Raw genomic sequence first — 18521 nt, 5'->3', positions numbered from 1 at the left:
AGGGGGTCAAACGACCCTTTCACAGGGGTCACGTAATACATCCTGCATATCAGATATTTACATTATGATTCATAACAGTAACAAAATTAGTTATGAAGTAGCAATGAAAATACTTTTATGGTTGGGGGTCACCACAACATCAGGAACTGTATTAAAGGGTCACGGCATTAGGAAGGTTGAGAACCACTGTTGTAAAGGAATACACACACACACACACACATATATATATTCTTCTAAATTCTTATTTATTTATTTAATCATTTTATTGGGGGCTTGTACAACTCTTATCACAATCCATACATACACCCATTGTGTCAAGCACATTTGTACATTTGTTGCCATCATCATTCTTAAAACATTTGCTTTCTACTTGAGCCCCTGGTATCAGCTCATTTTTTACTCCTCCCCCCTCCCTCATGAACCCTTGATAATTTATAAATTATTATTGTGTCATATCTTACACTCTCCAACGTCTCCCTTCACCCACTTTTCTGTTGTTCATCCCCCAGAGAAGAGGTTATATGTACATCTTTGTAACTGGTCCCCCCTTTCCACCTCACCCTCCCAGTATCGCCACTCTTAGCACTGGTCCTGAAGGGATCATCTGTCTAGGATCCTCTAAGAGAATATTATGAACAATTTTAAGTGAAGAAATGAGACAACTTGGAGGTGATGAATAAAATTCTTAAGACAAATTATCAAAACTGACTGAACAAAGCATAAAAATCTGAGTATACTATAATAAGAAATTAATACTGAAACATCCTCCCTCCATACCCAAGTAGCTTTACTGTCATCATGTATTTTTAAGAAATGACACTAATCCTTCACAAATCTTTTCACATACTAGAAGATGAGGGAAAACTTACAAACTCCTTTTATGAAATATTGTCCTGGTCAAACAGTGAAAGACATGACAAAATAATAATAATTTTTTAATTATCAAGAGTTCATGAGGGAAGGGGGCGGGGAGGGAGGGGAAAAATGAGGAGCTGATACCAAGGGCTCAAGTAGAAAGCAAATGTTTTGAGAATGATGATGGCAACAAATGTACAAATGTGCTTGACACAATGGATGTATGTATGGTTTATGATAGAGTTCTATGAGCCCTTAATAAAATGATTTAAAAACCAAACACACACACAAAAAGGAAAAGAAATATTACCCTGATACCAAAGACACCTTTCTCTCTTTCACCACCACTGCTCCCCGACTGCAGACCAATATCCTTTGTGTGCAGCCTTATATAGTTATTTACCGCCTCAGAAACCCTATATAAAATCACTGAGTTGCAATCAACTTGATGGCAACTGGAAGAAAAAAAATCCTTGAAAAATATTTGTGAATGAAACCAGCAGCATGTAAGGCAGCAACATGACCAAATGGGAGAATGCACAATTGGCTTAACAGTACAAAATGAATGAAAATATAGGATATTAATAAAGGACAAAACTACATAATCACCATAAAACATTTGATAAGATTCAACACTTACTCATCATAAATGCTCTCAAAACTGGGAACTGAAGGACATGTATAAAAAACCTAAGAAGCAATATACTTAACAGTGAAAAACTGAATGCTTTTTCCTGAGACAGAATATTTACGCTAGTCTTGTCTATTCAACATTGTACTGGACATTCTAGCCGATGTAGTAAGGGCTAGAAAAGGACTACAGAATCAAAAACCTATACAGATTGGAAATGTAGAAGTAATACTGTATTTGCAGATAATATGATCTTATATGTAGAAAATCGAAAAGAATACACACAACTCTACTAGAAAAATATTAAGTTCAGTATGGCCTCAGGATACTAGATTAATATATAAAATCAACTATTTCATGAGTAATACAAAATCTGTTAATGAAATTAACTAAACTTATTCACAATAACATCAAAAAGAAAATAAAACAGGAATAAACATATGAGAAAAATATAAACAAACAACTGCAGACCAAAATGCACTGCGATCAAGTTGATTGCAACTCAGTGATTCGATATAGGGTTTCTGAGGCTGTAACTATTTATGGAAGCAGATAGCCTCTCATTTCATCCTAACAATGGCTCTGATGGTTTTGAACTCCTGAACTTGTAATCAGCAGGCCAGCACTTGATAGTTTTAAATGAAGGGATAGACATTTCACATCTATGGAATAGAAAACCCAATAATGCTACAGAAGCAATTTCTCTCAAGTTTGACCTATAAAATTCATTGCTGTCTCTATAAAAATCTGTTTTTCTAACGCACACCATAGGCAGGGGAACAACTAGGGAATTAAAAGCAACGAGGAGGATGAAGAGATTCCGGTGGTGTTGGAGCAACAGCTATCTAGCTGAGAGGAGTTACTAAGAAGGTGAAGAAGAGCGAGTGTGATGGTGGGAAAGGAGGAAGGTAAAAGGAAACAGAGGAAAGATCTAAGAAGCAAAGTTATGGATAGAGGTATATATATATATGTGTGTGTGTGTGTGTGTGTGTGCACTTATGTAAATATATTAATCCATAAAAATAGAGATATTGACCTATGTACATATATTTAAATGGAAATACATTGAGGAAGTGGATGGACTTTGGATCTCTGTTCAAACTCTCCCTCAATGCAAGAACACTTTGTTCTAAAAACCTGGCATTCTCTGATACTCACCTTCCCAACACAATCACTGAAGATAAAATGGGTGCATAAGCAAATGTGGTAAAGAAAGGTGATGGTGCCTGGCTATCAAAAAACATAGCACCTGGGATCTTAAAGGCTTGAAGTTAAACACACATCCATCTAGCAGAGAAGCAACAAGTCCACATGGAAGAAGCACACAAGCCTGTGTGACCATGAGGTGTCAACAGGGTCGGGTACAACAGGCATCAGAAGACCCCCCCAAAAAAACAAAAACACTGTTGAGAATGAGGGGATCAAAGCAGAGACCCAAAACCCATCTGTAGACAATAGAACATCCTCTCACAGAAGGGTCACAAGGAAGGGATGAGTCAACCAGGGCGCCGTATAGTTCCGATGAACCACACAATATTCCTCTAGTTCCTTAATGCGTCCTTACCCCCGACTATCATGACCCCAGTCCTGCCGTTCAGTTCTAGCTAGACTGGTACATGTACACAGGTACAGATAAGAGCTCACAACACATGGAATTCAGGTCAGAAAAACTCCCCAGGAACAGAAATGGGAGTAGCAATACCAAGAGAGTAGGAGAAAGGTGGAGGCAGTAGGGAAGGAAAACTGATCTCAATGATGGCGGCATAATCCACTCCACCCCACCCCGCCAGGGGGACGAACCACAGAAACATGGGTGAAGGGAGACAGCGGTTGGTGTAACAAATGAAAACAATAATATTTACAATTTATAAAGGGGTCATGAGGGTGGGGGGAGGGAGGGGGGAAAAGAGGAGTGATAACCAATGTCTCAAATATTAAGTAAATGTTGAGAAAATGATAGCAACATATATACAAATATGCTCGATACAACTGATGTGTGGAATGTTATAAGACCTGTAAAAACCCCCCATACAATGATTAAAAAAAAAACAAGCTGTTTTTGTTTTCCCTAGTAGAAACTGACAAGTTGAATATAAAATGTGGAAATGCAAAGGATTTAAGAGGATGTCATTGTTTTTATGTCTGTGGCCATGGCAATCTCATGTTAAAACAGAAAGAACTCCCATGATGCATGATCAGTTAGGAATCTAGAGAGTTTCCACTGGGTGATTTTTAGAAGTAGATTACCAGGCCTTCTTTCTAGTCCATCAGTTTGGAACTGCACTGAAATAACACTTGAGCCTGCACAGTCAGATGGGCAGTGGCTGTGCAAGGAGTGCTTTGGCTGATCTCAAGAAGTCACCCTCCGCCCACTGCTAACCAATCTATAACATCACGTGAAGCCCCGTAACCCAGACTGCAGTGTTCCCTCAAGAATTGGCATATAGGTCAATGGAAAAGAATGGCGAGTTCAGAAATGGAGAATTCATTTATAGTCAAATGATGTTCATTACGCTATGAAGACAATTCAATGTCAAACAGATTTGTTTGTTTTTTCAATCAATGGTGCATTTAGATACCTTCTCTGCCTTCAAAATATTAAATCCTTACTTCATACTTCCTATAAAACTTAATTCAATATGGTTCATATACCTAAAACTTTTAGAATTAAACACCTCAGAGAAAACCTTTGTGAACTTGGGTTAGGATAAATTCTTAGATAAGATACCAATGGTAAAACCCCTAAAGAAAAAAAAATTGATAAAGGGAATTTCATCAAAATTTTAAGCATTGTACTTCAAACAGCACCATTTAGAAAACAAAAGGACAAGTGACAATAAGGGAGAAAATATCTGCAAATCCTGTATCAAGGTAAAGGATTTGTAGGTACATAACAAATTCTTAAAACTCTAAAATATAAAGACAAAACTATTTACAAAAGGGCAAACAATTTTGAATACATTTTCAAAAAAAATGCCCCCCGACAAAAAATGGCATACAAATGGGAAGCACATGAAAAGAGGCTCAACACCATTCTTCTTCATAAAGATTAAAACCACAATGTGAAAAAAACACAAAAACCACAATGTATCTCCTCATACCCATTAAAAAAAACCAACCAAATCCACTGCCAAGTTGATGTGGACTCATAGGGGCCCTATTGACAGAGAACTGCCCTGCAGGTTTTCGAGACTGTAACTCTTACAGGAGTAGAAAGCCTTGCCTTTCTCCGGTGAGTTAGCAGGCCAACGTGTAACCCACACTGCCACCGGGGCTCAGCCATGTAGAGAAATTGGAGCCCACACACACTGATGATGTCATTAGCAATTCTGAATAATTTTAATATTACTAATTTTATCTCTTCCTAATATTATTAGCCCTATTATATTCATGACTACAATGAGTTTAGACAACGGAAATGGAGTTTCCCAAATTGCAAAGACTGAGGGGGAAGGCTCAGCTGAGACTGCCCTAACTTCAAGCACACTAGCTACAGGTTCCTGGGTCCCCAGGACCATCCTTACTTTAGACTGGCCTGGAAGTTCCTCAAACTGTTGAGCATCCATGTTACCCAGCAATTCCACTTGGGTATAATGAAAATGTATACACACACAAAAATGTGTGCATGGATGTCCACAGCAGCATATCTGCAATTACCATAGATTCACACATGGCGAAAGCCTGGGGCCATGTAACCAAACTGGAAACAACCCAAATGTCCATCCCCTTGCTGAATGGATAACAAGAGGTGGTCTATTCATACAATTGAATTCTACTCAGTAGTCAAAAGAAATTAAGTACTAATGGGTGTTACAACTTGGGTGAACCTCAAAAACATGCTAGTGAAAGATGCCACATGCAAAAGCCTACATATTGTCTGTTGCCATTCATATGAAATCAGAGATGAAAAGAGATCAGTGGCTGCCTGAGACAGTGGGTAGAAGTGGGATTTATAGCAAATGAGTGATGGAAACATTCTCACACTGGATTGAGGTAATGGTTACACAACTCCATGTACTTTTACTAAAATCCTTGAGCTCTACATTAAGATGGTAAACTTTATGATATGTAAATTGTAACTCAAAAAAAGCTGTTTAAAAACAAAAGAAAATAAAACCACCCAAATAAGTAGAAACTGGTGTGGCCGGAGTCTCCTTGGATCTCATGTAAATGAAGAGAGAGCTGTGAACAGGGAGAAGCTCTAGGCCCTAACACTGTACATACACGCACGCATGCTCAGTTCTCTTTTCTGAGCTGTGGCTTCAATGTCCAGTGCTCGACTTACCTTCCCTCCAGTTCAAAGGCTATTTGCCGTTTGTGGCCCCCAACTCTTACACCTTCCGCACCCAGGATAATGCTGTTTTGGGGTCTGCTTCATGGGCTAGACTGAAACCTCCTCAGGGCACGGGCATCACCAATGTAACCGATGCCCAGTCAGTGCTGGTGAACAGAGCAGCCAGGAGTGAATGTTTGCCAAAATAAAAGCAAACTAACTGGGAGAGAGGGCAACTTGGAATATATCAAGCTGAATCAGGAAACAATGAATGAGTAATAGCTCTTAATTTAGGACTCAGCCCAAATTTGTTCAACTAAGTATACACTGAGATAGAAGTCTGCACACTACCTCACATTTAAACATACCTGCCTTGGCTCTGGTCAAATTTGTATTCTTAATTCAGTGCCATCAGTTCACAGACAACAAATTAAAATTTGTAAGATGAGCCTGCTCAGCATGAGACCACCTCCCCCGCACCCCATCCCACCCCGCCCCACACACACAACCGCATCTGACTCCTCTTTCCATCTCCTGTCTGATCCAGGCGCGGGACCAACACCTGACAAGTTAGGGCATTTTGGCCAAGGCAGCCTCTAAGGTGCCCTGTACACTGCTGGTCACAAGTATGAAACATAGTAAGCTGGTGCCAAGTCCTGTTTCCTAGGCTCTTGGGCCTTAATCTCGGAAAAGGGACCAGTCGTAGCCGCCCGAGCCCTAGGCGAGAGCTGCCATCAAATCGGAAAGAACGCGAAGGGAAGGACCCTCCAGAGTGCTCCGAAGTGTGGGACTAGAGGGGGAGGAAGGCGTGGCACTCGAGGGGCGGGAGGGCGCCTCCGGCCGTGGCAGGGGGTAGAAGGGGCTGCGGCGCCCCGCTAGGTGACGAGGGGAGTTCTGAGATTGAGAAGCTGGACGAGCCCGTCCCTGACCATCTACGTGCGGGGCGAGACTTGGGGTGACGAGGCCCGGTTTGAGGGGCGATGACCCCCAGTGCCCCGGTTCTGGAGGGGAGTTCGCGTCCCGGAGTCCCTGGGCGCGTCCCGCGAGGGAGGGGGCGGGCCGGGCGCCAGGGGGTGTGACTGTGGGCCCGCGAGGCTGGTCCGCGGTGCGCCCGGCGATCCCGCCACACAGCGCGAGGCGAGCGAGCGAGCGAGCGAGCGGCGTCCGGCTTCTGAGGCCCCTGGACTCACCTTCCTCCCTCCCCACAGGTTGGGCCCCGGACACCGCTTCCCACAGGCGGCGCGCCCTCTCGCGGTCGAAGCGCACCCCATCCGGCTCCCGGCCCTCCCGCTCCTCCATGCGGTTGTATGGCCCGGCCCCTCGGCCGTCCGCGGCCTCCACGGTACCCAATGCGGGATAGTCCATCTTTCCCGCAAGTCCTAACCGGTCGGGAGCAGCTCACGCGTTTTGGTCTCGCGAGATGTAGGTCCAGGGCGCCCCTGCCCGGCCAACGAATCTCGCGAGGTTTGCGCGCCGCAGAACGCTTTGCGGAGCGAACGGTGGCGCGTCTCAGTGTTGGTCCTTCGTAGCTTTTGTTATCCTTAGGGAAGCAAAGGTTGGCTTGGCGCTTTGCTTCTGGCTCGCCTCTGACACCGTTTCCTGACACACATTTTCCTTTCTTACGAAGGCAATCCCCATTTTACTGGTGGGGAAACTTGAGGCCCGGGACTAGAAATTGACTTAATCAGTTCTATGTATTGGTCGGCTAACTGCCAGGTCAGCGGTTCGAAACCACCAGCTGCTCGACAAGAAAGGTGTTCTACTTCTGTAAACAGTTACAGTCTTAGAAACCAACAGGGGCAGTTCTACCCTGTCCTATTGGGTTGCTGTGAATCAGCATAGACTTGATGGCAGTTGAGTTTTCGTTTAGAAGAGTATACTATTAGTAAATGTTAGCACTGAGGTTTCATCTCTTAGTTCAATGACTGCTAATAAAATTTTGAGTTCCACAAACCAGCCCACACTGCAGACCTTCCGCAGAATGCCCGACTTCTATATCTAGATGCCTGCTTTTCTAATGGAAAATTTGATCTTCCAAACACAAATCTGCCCTCTGGTTTTCAGGAGGCACCAGTCCTGGCCTAAGGAATCCTCTTGAAGAGCTTTCTGAGACCTCTGTCTGCTCTGGGGGAGGGAGGGGAGGCTAGGACCAAAGGCACCAGAGACTGGCACTGGAGGCTATGGCACGGAGTAAAGGAGCCAAGCCATGACCAGAGGCAAGGAAACCATGAGACAGAACAGGACTAGCCACAAGACTGTGAAGAAGAGTAGTGGGTTGCTTTTCCGACCAATGGAGGTAGAGGCCCAGGGACCACGTGGCTCAGTGAGACAGTGTGGCTGCTGGCTGAGGAGAGTGTTTCTGTGTACTATATCTTTACTGTTTGCTGATCCCTGGCTTGTGGTAACTGGATAATTCCCTCCATAAACCCTTTTAATTGTATTATCGGTGAGTCCAGTGTGGCCGTTGCAATGTGAGCGAGTGAATTCGGCATAAATTTAGAGTGGTGTGGGAGCAACACTTGGTTCAAGAAGGTATGGAGCATGAGGCACATGGGATCCGTCTTGTGGCCATGAGGAAACCAGAGGAGGTGAGATATGGTTCCCTCATCTGAGCAGCAGTAAAGAAGTCAAATCTGCTGCATAAGACCTCTTTAAAGTGTTAAAGAGTAAAGATGTCACTTTGAAGACTAAGTTGTGCTTCACCCAAGCCATGATATTTTCATCTCCTCATATGTAGTTGGGGGTTGAACAAGAAAGATCACCAAGTAATTGACACCGTTCAATTACAGTATTGGGAAAGAATATGAGAAGTACCATGTACTCGAGAAAAGCAAACAAATCTGTCATGGAAGAACTACAAGCAGAATGCTCCTGAGAAGTGCAATGGACATGTTATTAGGAAGTAGACCCTGGAAAAGGACTTGTTGCTTAATAGAGAGTCAGCAAAAGGAGGAAGCTCCTCCATTAGATGGATTGACACAGTGGCTGCAACAATTGGGATGGTGCAGAACTGGGAAGGGTTTTGTTACACACAGGTATCAATATGAGTTGGAACTAATTCAATGGCAGTTCACAACGGCAACAACATGAAAACCCTGGTTAGATTGTTGGCTGATGCAACTCCTGTGTAGCCAATACCCAGCTGTTGTGCAGGCTTGTGTGTGGCTATGCTACTGAAAAGGCATTAGCAGAGCTTCCAGACTGTGATGTGCTAGGAAGAAAGGTCTAGCGGTCTTCTAAAAATCAGCCAGTGAAAACTCTGAACATCCAGGAATCGGTAGACTTGATGACAGCTAACAACTACCCTACCTAAAATGTATTCCCTGGCTACCCTTTCTCAACTCTTACCCCATCCACTCACACTTTATCTCTTATTTGTCCAGCTTTATTTTTCCCTCCGTAACTTCATAATTGAGTATAGTATATATTTTACTTTTATTTTGTTTACTGTTTGTCTCTCCTTTACAAGGCAAGCCCCAAGAAGGAACACATGTTTTTCTATTTTGTTCTTTTTTTAAAAAATTAATTTATTTATTTATTTTAACAATTTATTGGGGCTGATACAATTCTTTTCACAGTTCATACATATACATACATCAATTGTATAAAGCACATCTGTACAGTCTTTGCCCTAATCATTTTTTTTCTCTTTTCTTCTTTTACATTTTATTAGGGACTCATACAACTCTTACCACAATCCATACATATACATACATCAATTGTATAAAGCACATCCATACATTCCCTGCCCCAATCATTCTCAAGGCATTTGCTCTCTCTATTTTGTTCTTAGGGGAATCTTCAGCACCTTGAAATAGAGCTTGGTTAATGGCTTTGTTATAGTTAGGTGCCGCAAATGGGATGGGTCTTAGCAACCATGTGTACAACAGAATGCCAAGACCAGCGCCATCCTCATTCTCTTTCCTCAGTTTGAGCCCATTGTTGCAGCCACGGTGTCAATCTTTTTTTTAACAATTATTTCTTTAAAATTAAAAAAATTTATTTTAATAATTTTATTGGAGCTCGTACAACTCATCACAACCCATACATCCATCCATTGTGTCAAGCACATTTGTTGCCATCATTTTCAAAACATTTTCTTTCAACTTGAGCCCTCGGTATCAGCTCCTCATTTTTCCCTTCTCTCCCCCTCCCTTCCTCCCTCCCTCCCTGATGTACCCTTGATAATTTATAAATTATTATTTTTCCATGTCTTGCACTGTCCGATGTCTCCCTTTGGCCCCTTTTATGTTGTCTATCCCCTGATAGGAGGTTATAGATAGGTCATTGTGATTGGTACCCCCTCTCTCCCCCACCTTCCCCATACCCTCCTGGTATGGTTACTCTCAATATTGGTCCTGAGGGGTTTATCTGTCCCGGATTCCCTGTTTCCAGCTCTTATCTGTACCCAGGTACATGCTCTGGTCTAGCCGGATTTGTAAGGTAGCATTAGGGTCATGATAATGGGGGTGAGGAAGCATTAAAGAACCAGAGGAAAGTTGTATTGGTGCACCCTGATTTTCCTGACTTCTCCCAGACACCCTTCTGCAAGAGGATGTCCAATTGCCTACAGATTGGCTTTGGGCGTCCACTCCACACTCCCCCCCCCCTGCCCTAATCCCTTTGATATGATTTTTTGTTCTGGATCTTTGATGCCTGATCTTGTTGACACCTCATGATCACACAGGCTGGTGTGCTTCTTCCATGTGGGCTTTGTTGCTTCTGAGCTAGATGGGTGCTGTTTATCTTGGAGCCTTTAAGACCCCAGACGCTACATCTTTTGATAGCTAGACACCATCAGCTTTCTTCACCACATTTGCTTATGCACCCATTTATCTTCAGCAATCTTGTCGGCAAAGTGAGCATCTCAGAATGCCAGCTTATTAGAACAAAGTGTTCTTGTGTTGAGGGAGTACTTGAGCAGAGGCCCAATGTCCATCTGCTTCCTTAATACTAAAACTATAAATATATGTAACATAGATCTATTTCCCCATTGTCATATATTTGCATATGTATATGCCTGTATTTAGATATCTATAAATGCCCTTTGCCTCATAGTTCTTTCTTCTATTTCTTTTAACTCTCCTCTTGTCCAACCATCATGTTCAACCTTCATTTGGGTTTTAGTAATTCCTCTCGGTTACATTGCCTTGATCAAGCCCTACCAGACCTCCTACACCCTCTCACCATTGATTTTTGGTCACTAGTTGTTCCCTTGTCCCTGGGTTTGTTCACACCCACTTCCTTTCCCCTGCCTCCCTCTCTCCCATGTCCCCCCCCCAAACTGTCATCCTGTTGTTTTCTCCTCTGGCTTGTTTATCCTACCTATCTTATCTAGATAGACATATAGAGATAATAATTTGCACAAACACAAGACTGAGCAAAACAAAGCAACAGTAGAAAATAAAACAATAACTCCACCACCACCAACAAAAAAGCCTATAAGTAGTTCAAGGTCTATTTGTTGACCTTTACAAGTGTTTTCCAGGCGAGTCTGATGGGGCACCATGCCCTGGGCCCACAGTCTATTTTTGGTGTTCCCTGGGGACTTCATTACTCTGCTCCCCTTGCTGTTTGTTCTGTTGCACGCCCTTAGTGTTTCGCCTTAGTGTGGTGGGGTCAGCCCCTAAGGCCTCTCCTATATTGGTTCCTTGCTTCATGCCGGTGTGTTATGTTCTTGTCTTGGAGCACCTATGAAGTCTGTTCCCTCTTTACCTGTGGAGATATAAACAACACCTTCCCCTTGGGTGGGTTAGTGCCCTGTTCCCCTGGCTACCCATGTCTTTTTTCCTTTTCCCTCCTTTTTAGTTAGCTACCATAGTAGTCTGACTCCGGTGTCAATCAATCTTCCTCTTATTTGCTGACCCTCTACCAAGATTATGTATTTCTTTGTGATGGGATAGCCAAGGAAAATGAGATGATGTTTTGCCATGCTTGCTTCTAATTAGCATTTGAGCTGCATTTCTTCCAGGACAGATTTGTTTGTTCTTCTGATTATTGTTGTTAGGTGCCATTGAGTCAGTTCTGACCAATAATGGCCCTGTGCACAACAGAATGCAACTGCGCCTTGTCCTGCACCATCCTCACAATTGTTCCTATGCTTGAGTCAATTGTCGCAGCCAGTGTGTCAATCCACCTTGTTGAAGGCCTTCCTTTTTTTTTTTCACTGCCCTTCTCCTTTACCAAGTATCCACTATGAGCAAGTTATTGGTCTTGCAAAATTCTAAAATGAACTCTCCAGCTTCATTTCTATCACTAAGACCAGATTTTCCACCTACTGTTCCTTCCTCTTTTTTCCCCAACTTTTGCATTCCAATTGGCAAGTTATCAATGCATATTAATTGCATGTTTGAACAATTTCAAAATGAAGATGGTAGTAGAATTTTTCAATTTCTTCACCACTAACTTTTTGTGCTGGTTGTATAATTTTGAGTAATAGTGTATTCATTGGATTTCCTTGGATGCTTATAGATATAATCCTATTACAGATGACGTACTTCAAGATAGACCCTGAAATACTCTTTTTGACTACGAATACACCATTCTTCATGACTATTTTATTCCTGGCATAGTAAACTATATAATTTTCTGATTCAGAATGGTCATTTTCAGTTCATTTCAACTCATTAATGCCTAGGGTATCAATCTTTATTTGTTGCATTTAGTTTTTTATGCCTTCCAAATTTCCTAGATTCATACTTCGCATACACCAAATTTGATTACTAGTAGATTTTTGCAACTGTTTCTTTCATCTTGAATTGTACTCCATCATCAAATGAAGATCCTGAAGACTTTACTCAAATAGGCTTTTAATCCATTCACATCAGCATGGTTGACTCTACTTTGAGTAAGAAGCTTCTCCTCAGTCATCTTTTGGCACTATCTCTGACAATGTTCTACCTCCATTCATTGGCCTTCAGTCACTGACAATGTTCGATGCTGTGCACAAGGTTCTCGATGGCTACTTCCTCCAAAGTGGGCAGCGCATTCCTTCTTCGTAGTCTGTTCTTAGTTCGTGTGCTAGTCTGGGTAATTTAGAGAAACAAATCCACAGAAACTCATGTGTAAGAGGGAGTTTTATGTAAAGGTTAAGTGCACATCAAGAAAACATCCCAACCCAGTGCTGCCCAAGCCCACAAGTTCAACATGAACCCATTAATCCATATGTCCAACACCAATCCACAAAGTCCTCCTCCATCTCACAAAACACATGCAATGATGCCGCCTGCAGGAGGAAAGCTGAATTAGTGAATGTGTAAGCATCTCAGTGCTGGCAGGAGTCTCCACATGGCTGCTCCAGCACCCAGGGCTGCGTCGGGGTAGGTCCATGTGGCTTCTCCTTGGGAATATCTTGCAGGAAGTCAGCCTTGCAAGTTGGAGCAGGGAACCACTAAGGCAGCTTCACCCTTAGCTGCACCGCTAAGGCAGTTTCACCGAAACTGGAAAGATGAGGCTCCCTGAACCATTTATCCCTCTGCCTTTCACTTAATCCTACGTGTGTTTATTGGCCAGGTTGGCACAATAAACTAACTGCCTCAGTCCGGGAGCTCCGCTGAAACCTGCTCACTTTGGGGGCCCGCTGGAGAGGCAGCAGTGACATAGCTTCCAGCAGCACAGCAGTGCACATGCCGTCATCACAGTGCAACAAGCGAACAGAAAAGAGGCAGTTCTTCTAGTAACCCATGGAATTCTTAATATTCCTTGCCAACACCATAATTCCAAAGCACTAATTCTTCAGTCTTCTTTATTCATTGTTCAGCTTTTGTTTACTTTCAGGGGGTTGAAAAATACCATGACTTGGGTCAGTTTAACTTTTCCACAAAATGACACACTTACTTTTAACAGTTTAATGTGGCTATGTCTACCAGATTTGTCCAAATTCGTACAATGATTTATTGATTGCTGCTGTCATGAGAATAGATTGTAAATCAATTAAATGAAATGCCTTAAAACTATGATATTTTCTTCATTTATCATGATGTTGCTTGTCAGTGCTTCACATCTTCACTTTCAGCAAGGAAGGTGGTGGAATCCGAATATAATAGCTTGCTAATGAGCCTTCCCCCCATCTTGATGCCATGTTCTTCTTTATAGGTATGTTATTCTTTACAGGTGTCAGAAGACCCAAAACAAGACAAAGAAAAAACAAACAAACATTGTTGAGAACAAAGGGGATCAGAGCAGAGATCCCAACCCATCTGTAGACAATAGGACATCCCCTCACAGAAGGGTCAGAAGGGATAAGTCAAGCAGGGGGCAGTATAGTAACAATGAAACACACAATCTTCCTCTGATTCTTTGAGGCTTCCTCATCCCCCACGATCATGACCCCAGTCCTGCCTTTCAGTTCTGGCTAGACTGGGGCATGTGTACTGGTACAGATAAGAGCGCACAACACATGGAATCCGGGTCAGCTAGGAACTGAAATGTGAGTAGCGATGCCAGGAGGGTAGGGGAAAAGTGGGGGCAGGAAGGGGGAACCAATTGCAAGGATCGACCCATAACCACTTCCCCCCCAAAAGGGGGGCAAAAACAAATGTGGTTGAAGGGAGACAGCGGTTGGTGTAAGATATGAAAACAATAATAATTTATAATTTATCAAGGGTTTACGAGGTTGGAAGGGTCAGGGTTGGAGAGAAAAAAGAGGAGCTGATACAAAAGGCTCAAATAGAAAGTAAATGTTTAGAAAATTATGTTGGCAACTTATGTACAAATAAGCTTAATACAAACTGAAAGATACCCAATAAAATGAACTTAAAAAAAAAAGATTTGTGTAAAGGTGTCAAGTTGACAAGAGGTGGTCTGTGATAGATAATTTTATGTCAACTTGAAGATACATAAAAGTGCTGGGGTGGTATCCAACCTGTCAAACAGGTGACAGCCTGATGGTGACACTTTATGGGTGTGGCTTTCTCATAGAAAGAAGGGCCTGCATAGGGAAAACGCTACTGTGTATAAACATTCCTGGGGTGAGGACCAGGTAGTATGGCAGGGGCCAGACCCAATCCAGGGATACATATGGTAGCCAACTAAAAAGGAGGTGGGGAAAGGAAAAAAAAAAGAAATGGGTAGTGGGGGCACAGGGCACTAACCCATCCAAGGGGAGGGTATTGTTTATATCTCCACAGGGAAAGAGGGACCAGACTTCAACCCAGTCCTCCAAGATGTGAATGCAACATGCCGGCATAGAGTAGGGAACCAGTGGAGAGGTCTGAGGGGCCAGCCCCAATCTCAACTATGTGGACACCTGCCCCTCTCCCGAGAAGAAGTTATTTCAGAGGACAGAACTGAATCTGTAGTTCTGGGAGAGGATCATGTTTGATTGGAGCACATGGGAGCAGATGAAGGGGGAGGAGGAGAGAGTGGAGCACATCCTGACCCACCAGGCTTTGAGGATGATATCCCCGTTCAGAGCAGCCAGTCTACAGGGAGGAACACATGGCCGGGCCCACTATGAGACACGACGTCCCTCACTGACCCATAGCCCTACAGGGGACAACACTGGAGACATAGTGTAGGAATTGCATCCAATCTGATCCCACACCGAGGCAAAACACTAAGGGGGTGCAACAGAACAGCAAGGGAACAGAGCAGCGACGTCCCCAGGGAATGCCAAAGGTAGACTTTGGGGCCAGGGTTTGGTGCCCCAATAGACTGGGCTGGAAAACACTCCTAAAGGCCAACAAACAGTCCTTGAACTAACTATAAGCTTTTCTTTCTTGATGTGTTTTTGTTTTTTGTCATTGGTTTGTTGTTTTATATTGTTGCTCGGTTTTGCTCTGTCTTGTTTTTGTGCATGTTATTATCTCCTCAGGTCTGTCTAAAAAAGATAGGCTGGATGAACAGTCTGGAGGAGAAAACAACAGGACTGACAGTTCTGGGGGGACATGGGAGAGGAGGAAGCGGGGGGAAAGTAGTTGTGTTAACAAACCCAGGGACAAGGGAGCAACAAGTGATTCAAATCGGTGGTGAGGAGGGTGTAGGAGGCCTGGTAGGGTGTGATCAAGGGTAATGTAACCAAGAGGAATTACTGAAACCCAAATGAAGCCTGAGCATGATAGTGGGACAAGAGGAAAGTCAAAGGAAATAGAGGAAAGAGTTAGGGGGCAAAGGGCATATATAGAGGTCTAGATAAAGACATGTATAAATGTAAACATATTTATATATGAGGAAGGGTAAATAGGTCTATGTGCATATATTTATCGGTTTAGTATTAAGGTAGCATATGGACATTGGGCCTCCACTCAAGTACTCCCTCAATGCAAGAATACTTTCTTCTATTAAATTGGCATTCTATGATGCTCACCTTCCCCGACACAACTACTGAAGACAAAACAGGTGAATAAGCAAATGTGGTGAAGAAAGCTGATGGTGTCTGGCTATCAAAAGATATGGCATCTTGGTATTAAAAGCTTGAAGGTAAACAAGTGGCCATGTAGCTCAGAAGCAACAAAGCCCACATGAAAGAGGCACACCAGCCTGCATGATCACAAGGTGCTGAAGGGATCAGTTATCAGGCATCAAAGAACAAAAAAACATATCATTGTATGCTCACCTCCCTGATACAATCGCTGAAGACAAATGGGTGCATAAGCAAATGTGAAGAAAGCTGATGGTGCCCGACTATCACAAGATATAGCGTCTGGAGTCTTAAAAGCTTGAAGGTAAGCAAACAAGCGGCCATCTAGCTCAGAAGCAACAAAGCCCACATGGAAGAAGCCCAACAGCTGTGCAATCACGAGGTGTCATTGGGATCAGGTATCAGGCATCATCAGAACAAAAAAAAAAACATCATTATGAATGAGGAGAGGAGTATAGAGTGGAGACCCAAAGCCCATTTGTAGGCCACTGGACATCCCCTTACAGGAGGGTCTCGGGGAGGAGACCAGCCAGTCAGGGTGAAATGTAGCAATGATAAAACATACAACTTTCCTCTAGTTCCTAAATGCTTCCTCCTCCCCCACTATCATAATCCCAATTTTACCTTACAAATCTGGCTAAACCAGATGATGTACACTGCTACAGATAGGAACTGGAAACACAGGGAATCCAGGGCAGATGATCTCTTCAGGACCAGTGGTGTGAGTGGCAATACTGGGAGGATGGAGGGATGGTATGTTGGAAAGGGGGAACCAATTACACAGATCCTCATGTGACCCCCTTCCTGGGGGACGGACAATGGAAGAGTGGGTAAGGGGAGACATCAATGGTGCAAGATATGACAAAATAATAATTTATAAATTATCAAGGGTTCATGAGAGGGGAGCGGGGCCGGAGGGGAAAAATGAGGAACTGATGCTTGGGGCTTAGGTGGAGAGCAAATGTTTTGAGAATGATGAGGGCAATGAATGTACAAATGTGCTTTACACAATCACTGTATGTATGGATTGTGATAAGAGTTTTATGAGCCCCTAATAAAATGTTTTTATTTTAAAAAAGAGAGAAGAAAGGAGGGCCTGGTCACCTCCCTCTCTCTCTGCCACTGACCTTGAAGCTGCCAGAGCCCTGCCATGTTTCCACCCACCTTGTATGCACTTGACTCTGCACCCATGGGGTCTTCCTGCATCTGCATCATTGCTTGTGGCTATGAGTCTGAAGAGGGACCTATGGGCTAGTATTGGACTATGAACATGAACTTTTCGGACTGGGCTGGGCCACTTTCTTGATATATGATTGCTCCTTGATACAAAGCTCTTTTTTAGACATATATATGAATGCCACTAGATTTGTTTCTGTAGTTATCCCAGTCTAACACAGCATCTTTCTGGTATTCTGTGCTTTAAGCCAAGATCCATCTGACACCAGTAATGATATCGCTTACTAAGCGTCCTCTTTTGAATTAGCCTGGATTCCAGACAGTTACCTGTTGATTTGTTGCTGCAAGCACTTTTGCATTATCTTCAGCAAATCTTTTTCTTGTGTATGATATTAATGATGTTGTTCGATCATTTCTGCATTCTGTTGGAGCCTCTTTCTTTGGAGTAGGCACACACATAGATCTCTTCCAGTTGACTGGCTATCTTTCAGATTTCCTGCGATGGATGAATGGATGCTTCCAGCTGCATCAATTTGTTGAAGTATCTCACTTGGTAGTGTATCATTCCTGGAGCCTTCAGTGCAGCGGGAACGTCTTCCTTCAGAATCATTGGTTCTTGATTAATACTGTGTCCTGAAATGGTTGAATGCCAACTAATTATTTTTGGTTCAGTGACTTTGTGTTACTTCTATCTTTTTTTGATGCTTTGTGTGTTGTTCAATTTTTTTTGTCCATAGAATTCTTCAGTACTGTGATTCACTCACACTGCAATTGTCAATTCTGACTCATAGTGACCCTACAGGACAAGGTAGAGCTGTCCCTGTAGTTTTCCAAGACTGTACCTCTTTATGGACATAGAAAGCCTCATCTTTCTCTTGCATAGCAGCTGCTCGTTTTGAACTGCTGACCTTGTGGTTAGCACCCAAAGCACATCCACTATGTTATCAGGACTCGTGTTAGTATGCGACAGTGGCGTGAATTTTTTCTTCAGTTCTTTACGTTTGAGAAATGCTGAGTGTGTACTTACCTTTTGGTTTTCCAACTCCAGGTCTGTCAGTTTTAGTATTATACTTTACTTTGTCTTCTCTGGCCATCCTTTAAGATTTGTTCATTTATTTTACTTTACCATCTCTTCCTGGCTTTAGCTACTCTGTGTCCAAGAGCAAATTTCTTCCGACATCTGTTTTTTATCTGTTTCTTCCCTGTATTTAATTTTCTCCATATAA

At 43.0% G+C, this 18521-nt stretch overlaps 1 protein-coding gene across 1 annotated transcript in view; it reads right to left on the bottom strand.

Annotated features, from left to right (window-relative positions):
* Positions 1 to 7173, bottom strand: part of ZNF346 (zinc finger protein 346) — a 48761-nt gene extending 41588 nt beyond the window's left edge. Inside the window, exon 1 of the mRNA XM_075542010.1 lies at positions 6950 to 7173. Within this exon, the coding sequence (XP_075398125.1) occupies positions 6950 to 7124 (175 nt within the window). The 5' untranslated portion in view covers positions 7125 to 7173. The remainder of the gene's footprint in view (positions 1 to 6949) is intronic.
* Positions 7174 to 18521: the final 11348 nt, after the last annotated feature.

This window comes from Tenrec ecaudatus, chromosome 2 (assembly GCF_050624435.1).
Source record: "Tenrec ecaudatus isolate mTenEca1 chromosome 2, mTenEca1.hap1, whole genome shotgun sequence".
Lineage (NCBI taxonomy): Eukaryota > Metazoa > Chordata > Mammalia > Afrosoricida > Tenrecidae > Tenrec > Tenrec ecaudatus.
Note: the sequence above shows the minus strand (reverse complement) of the source record. Positions and strands in the feature narration are given on the sequence as shown.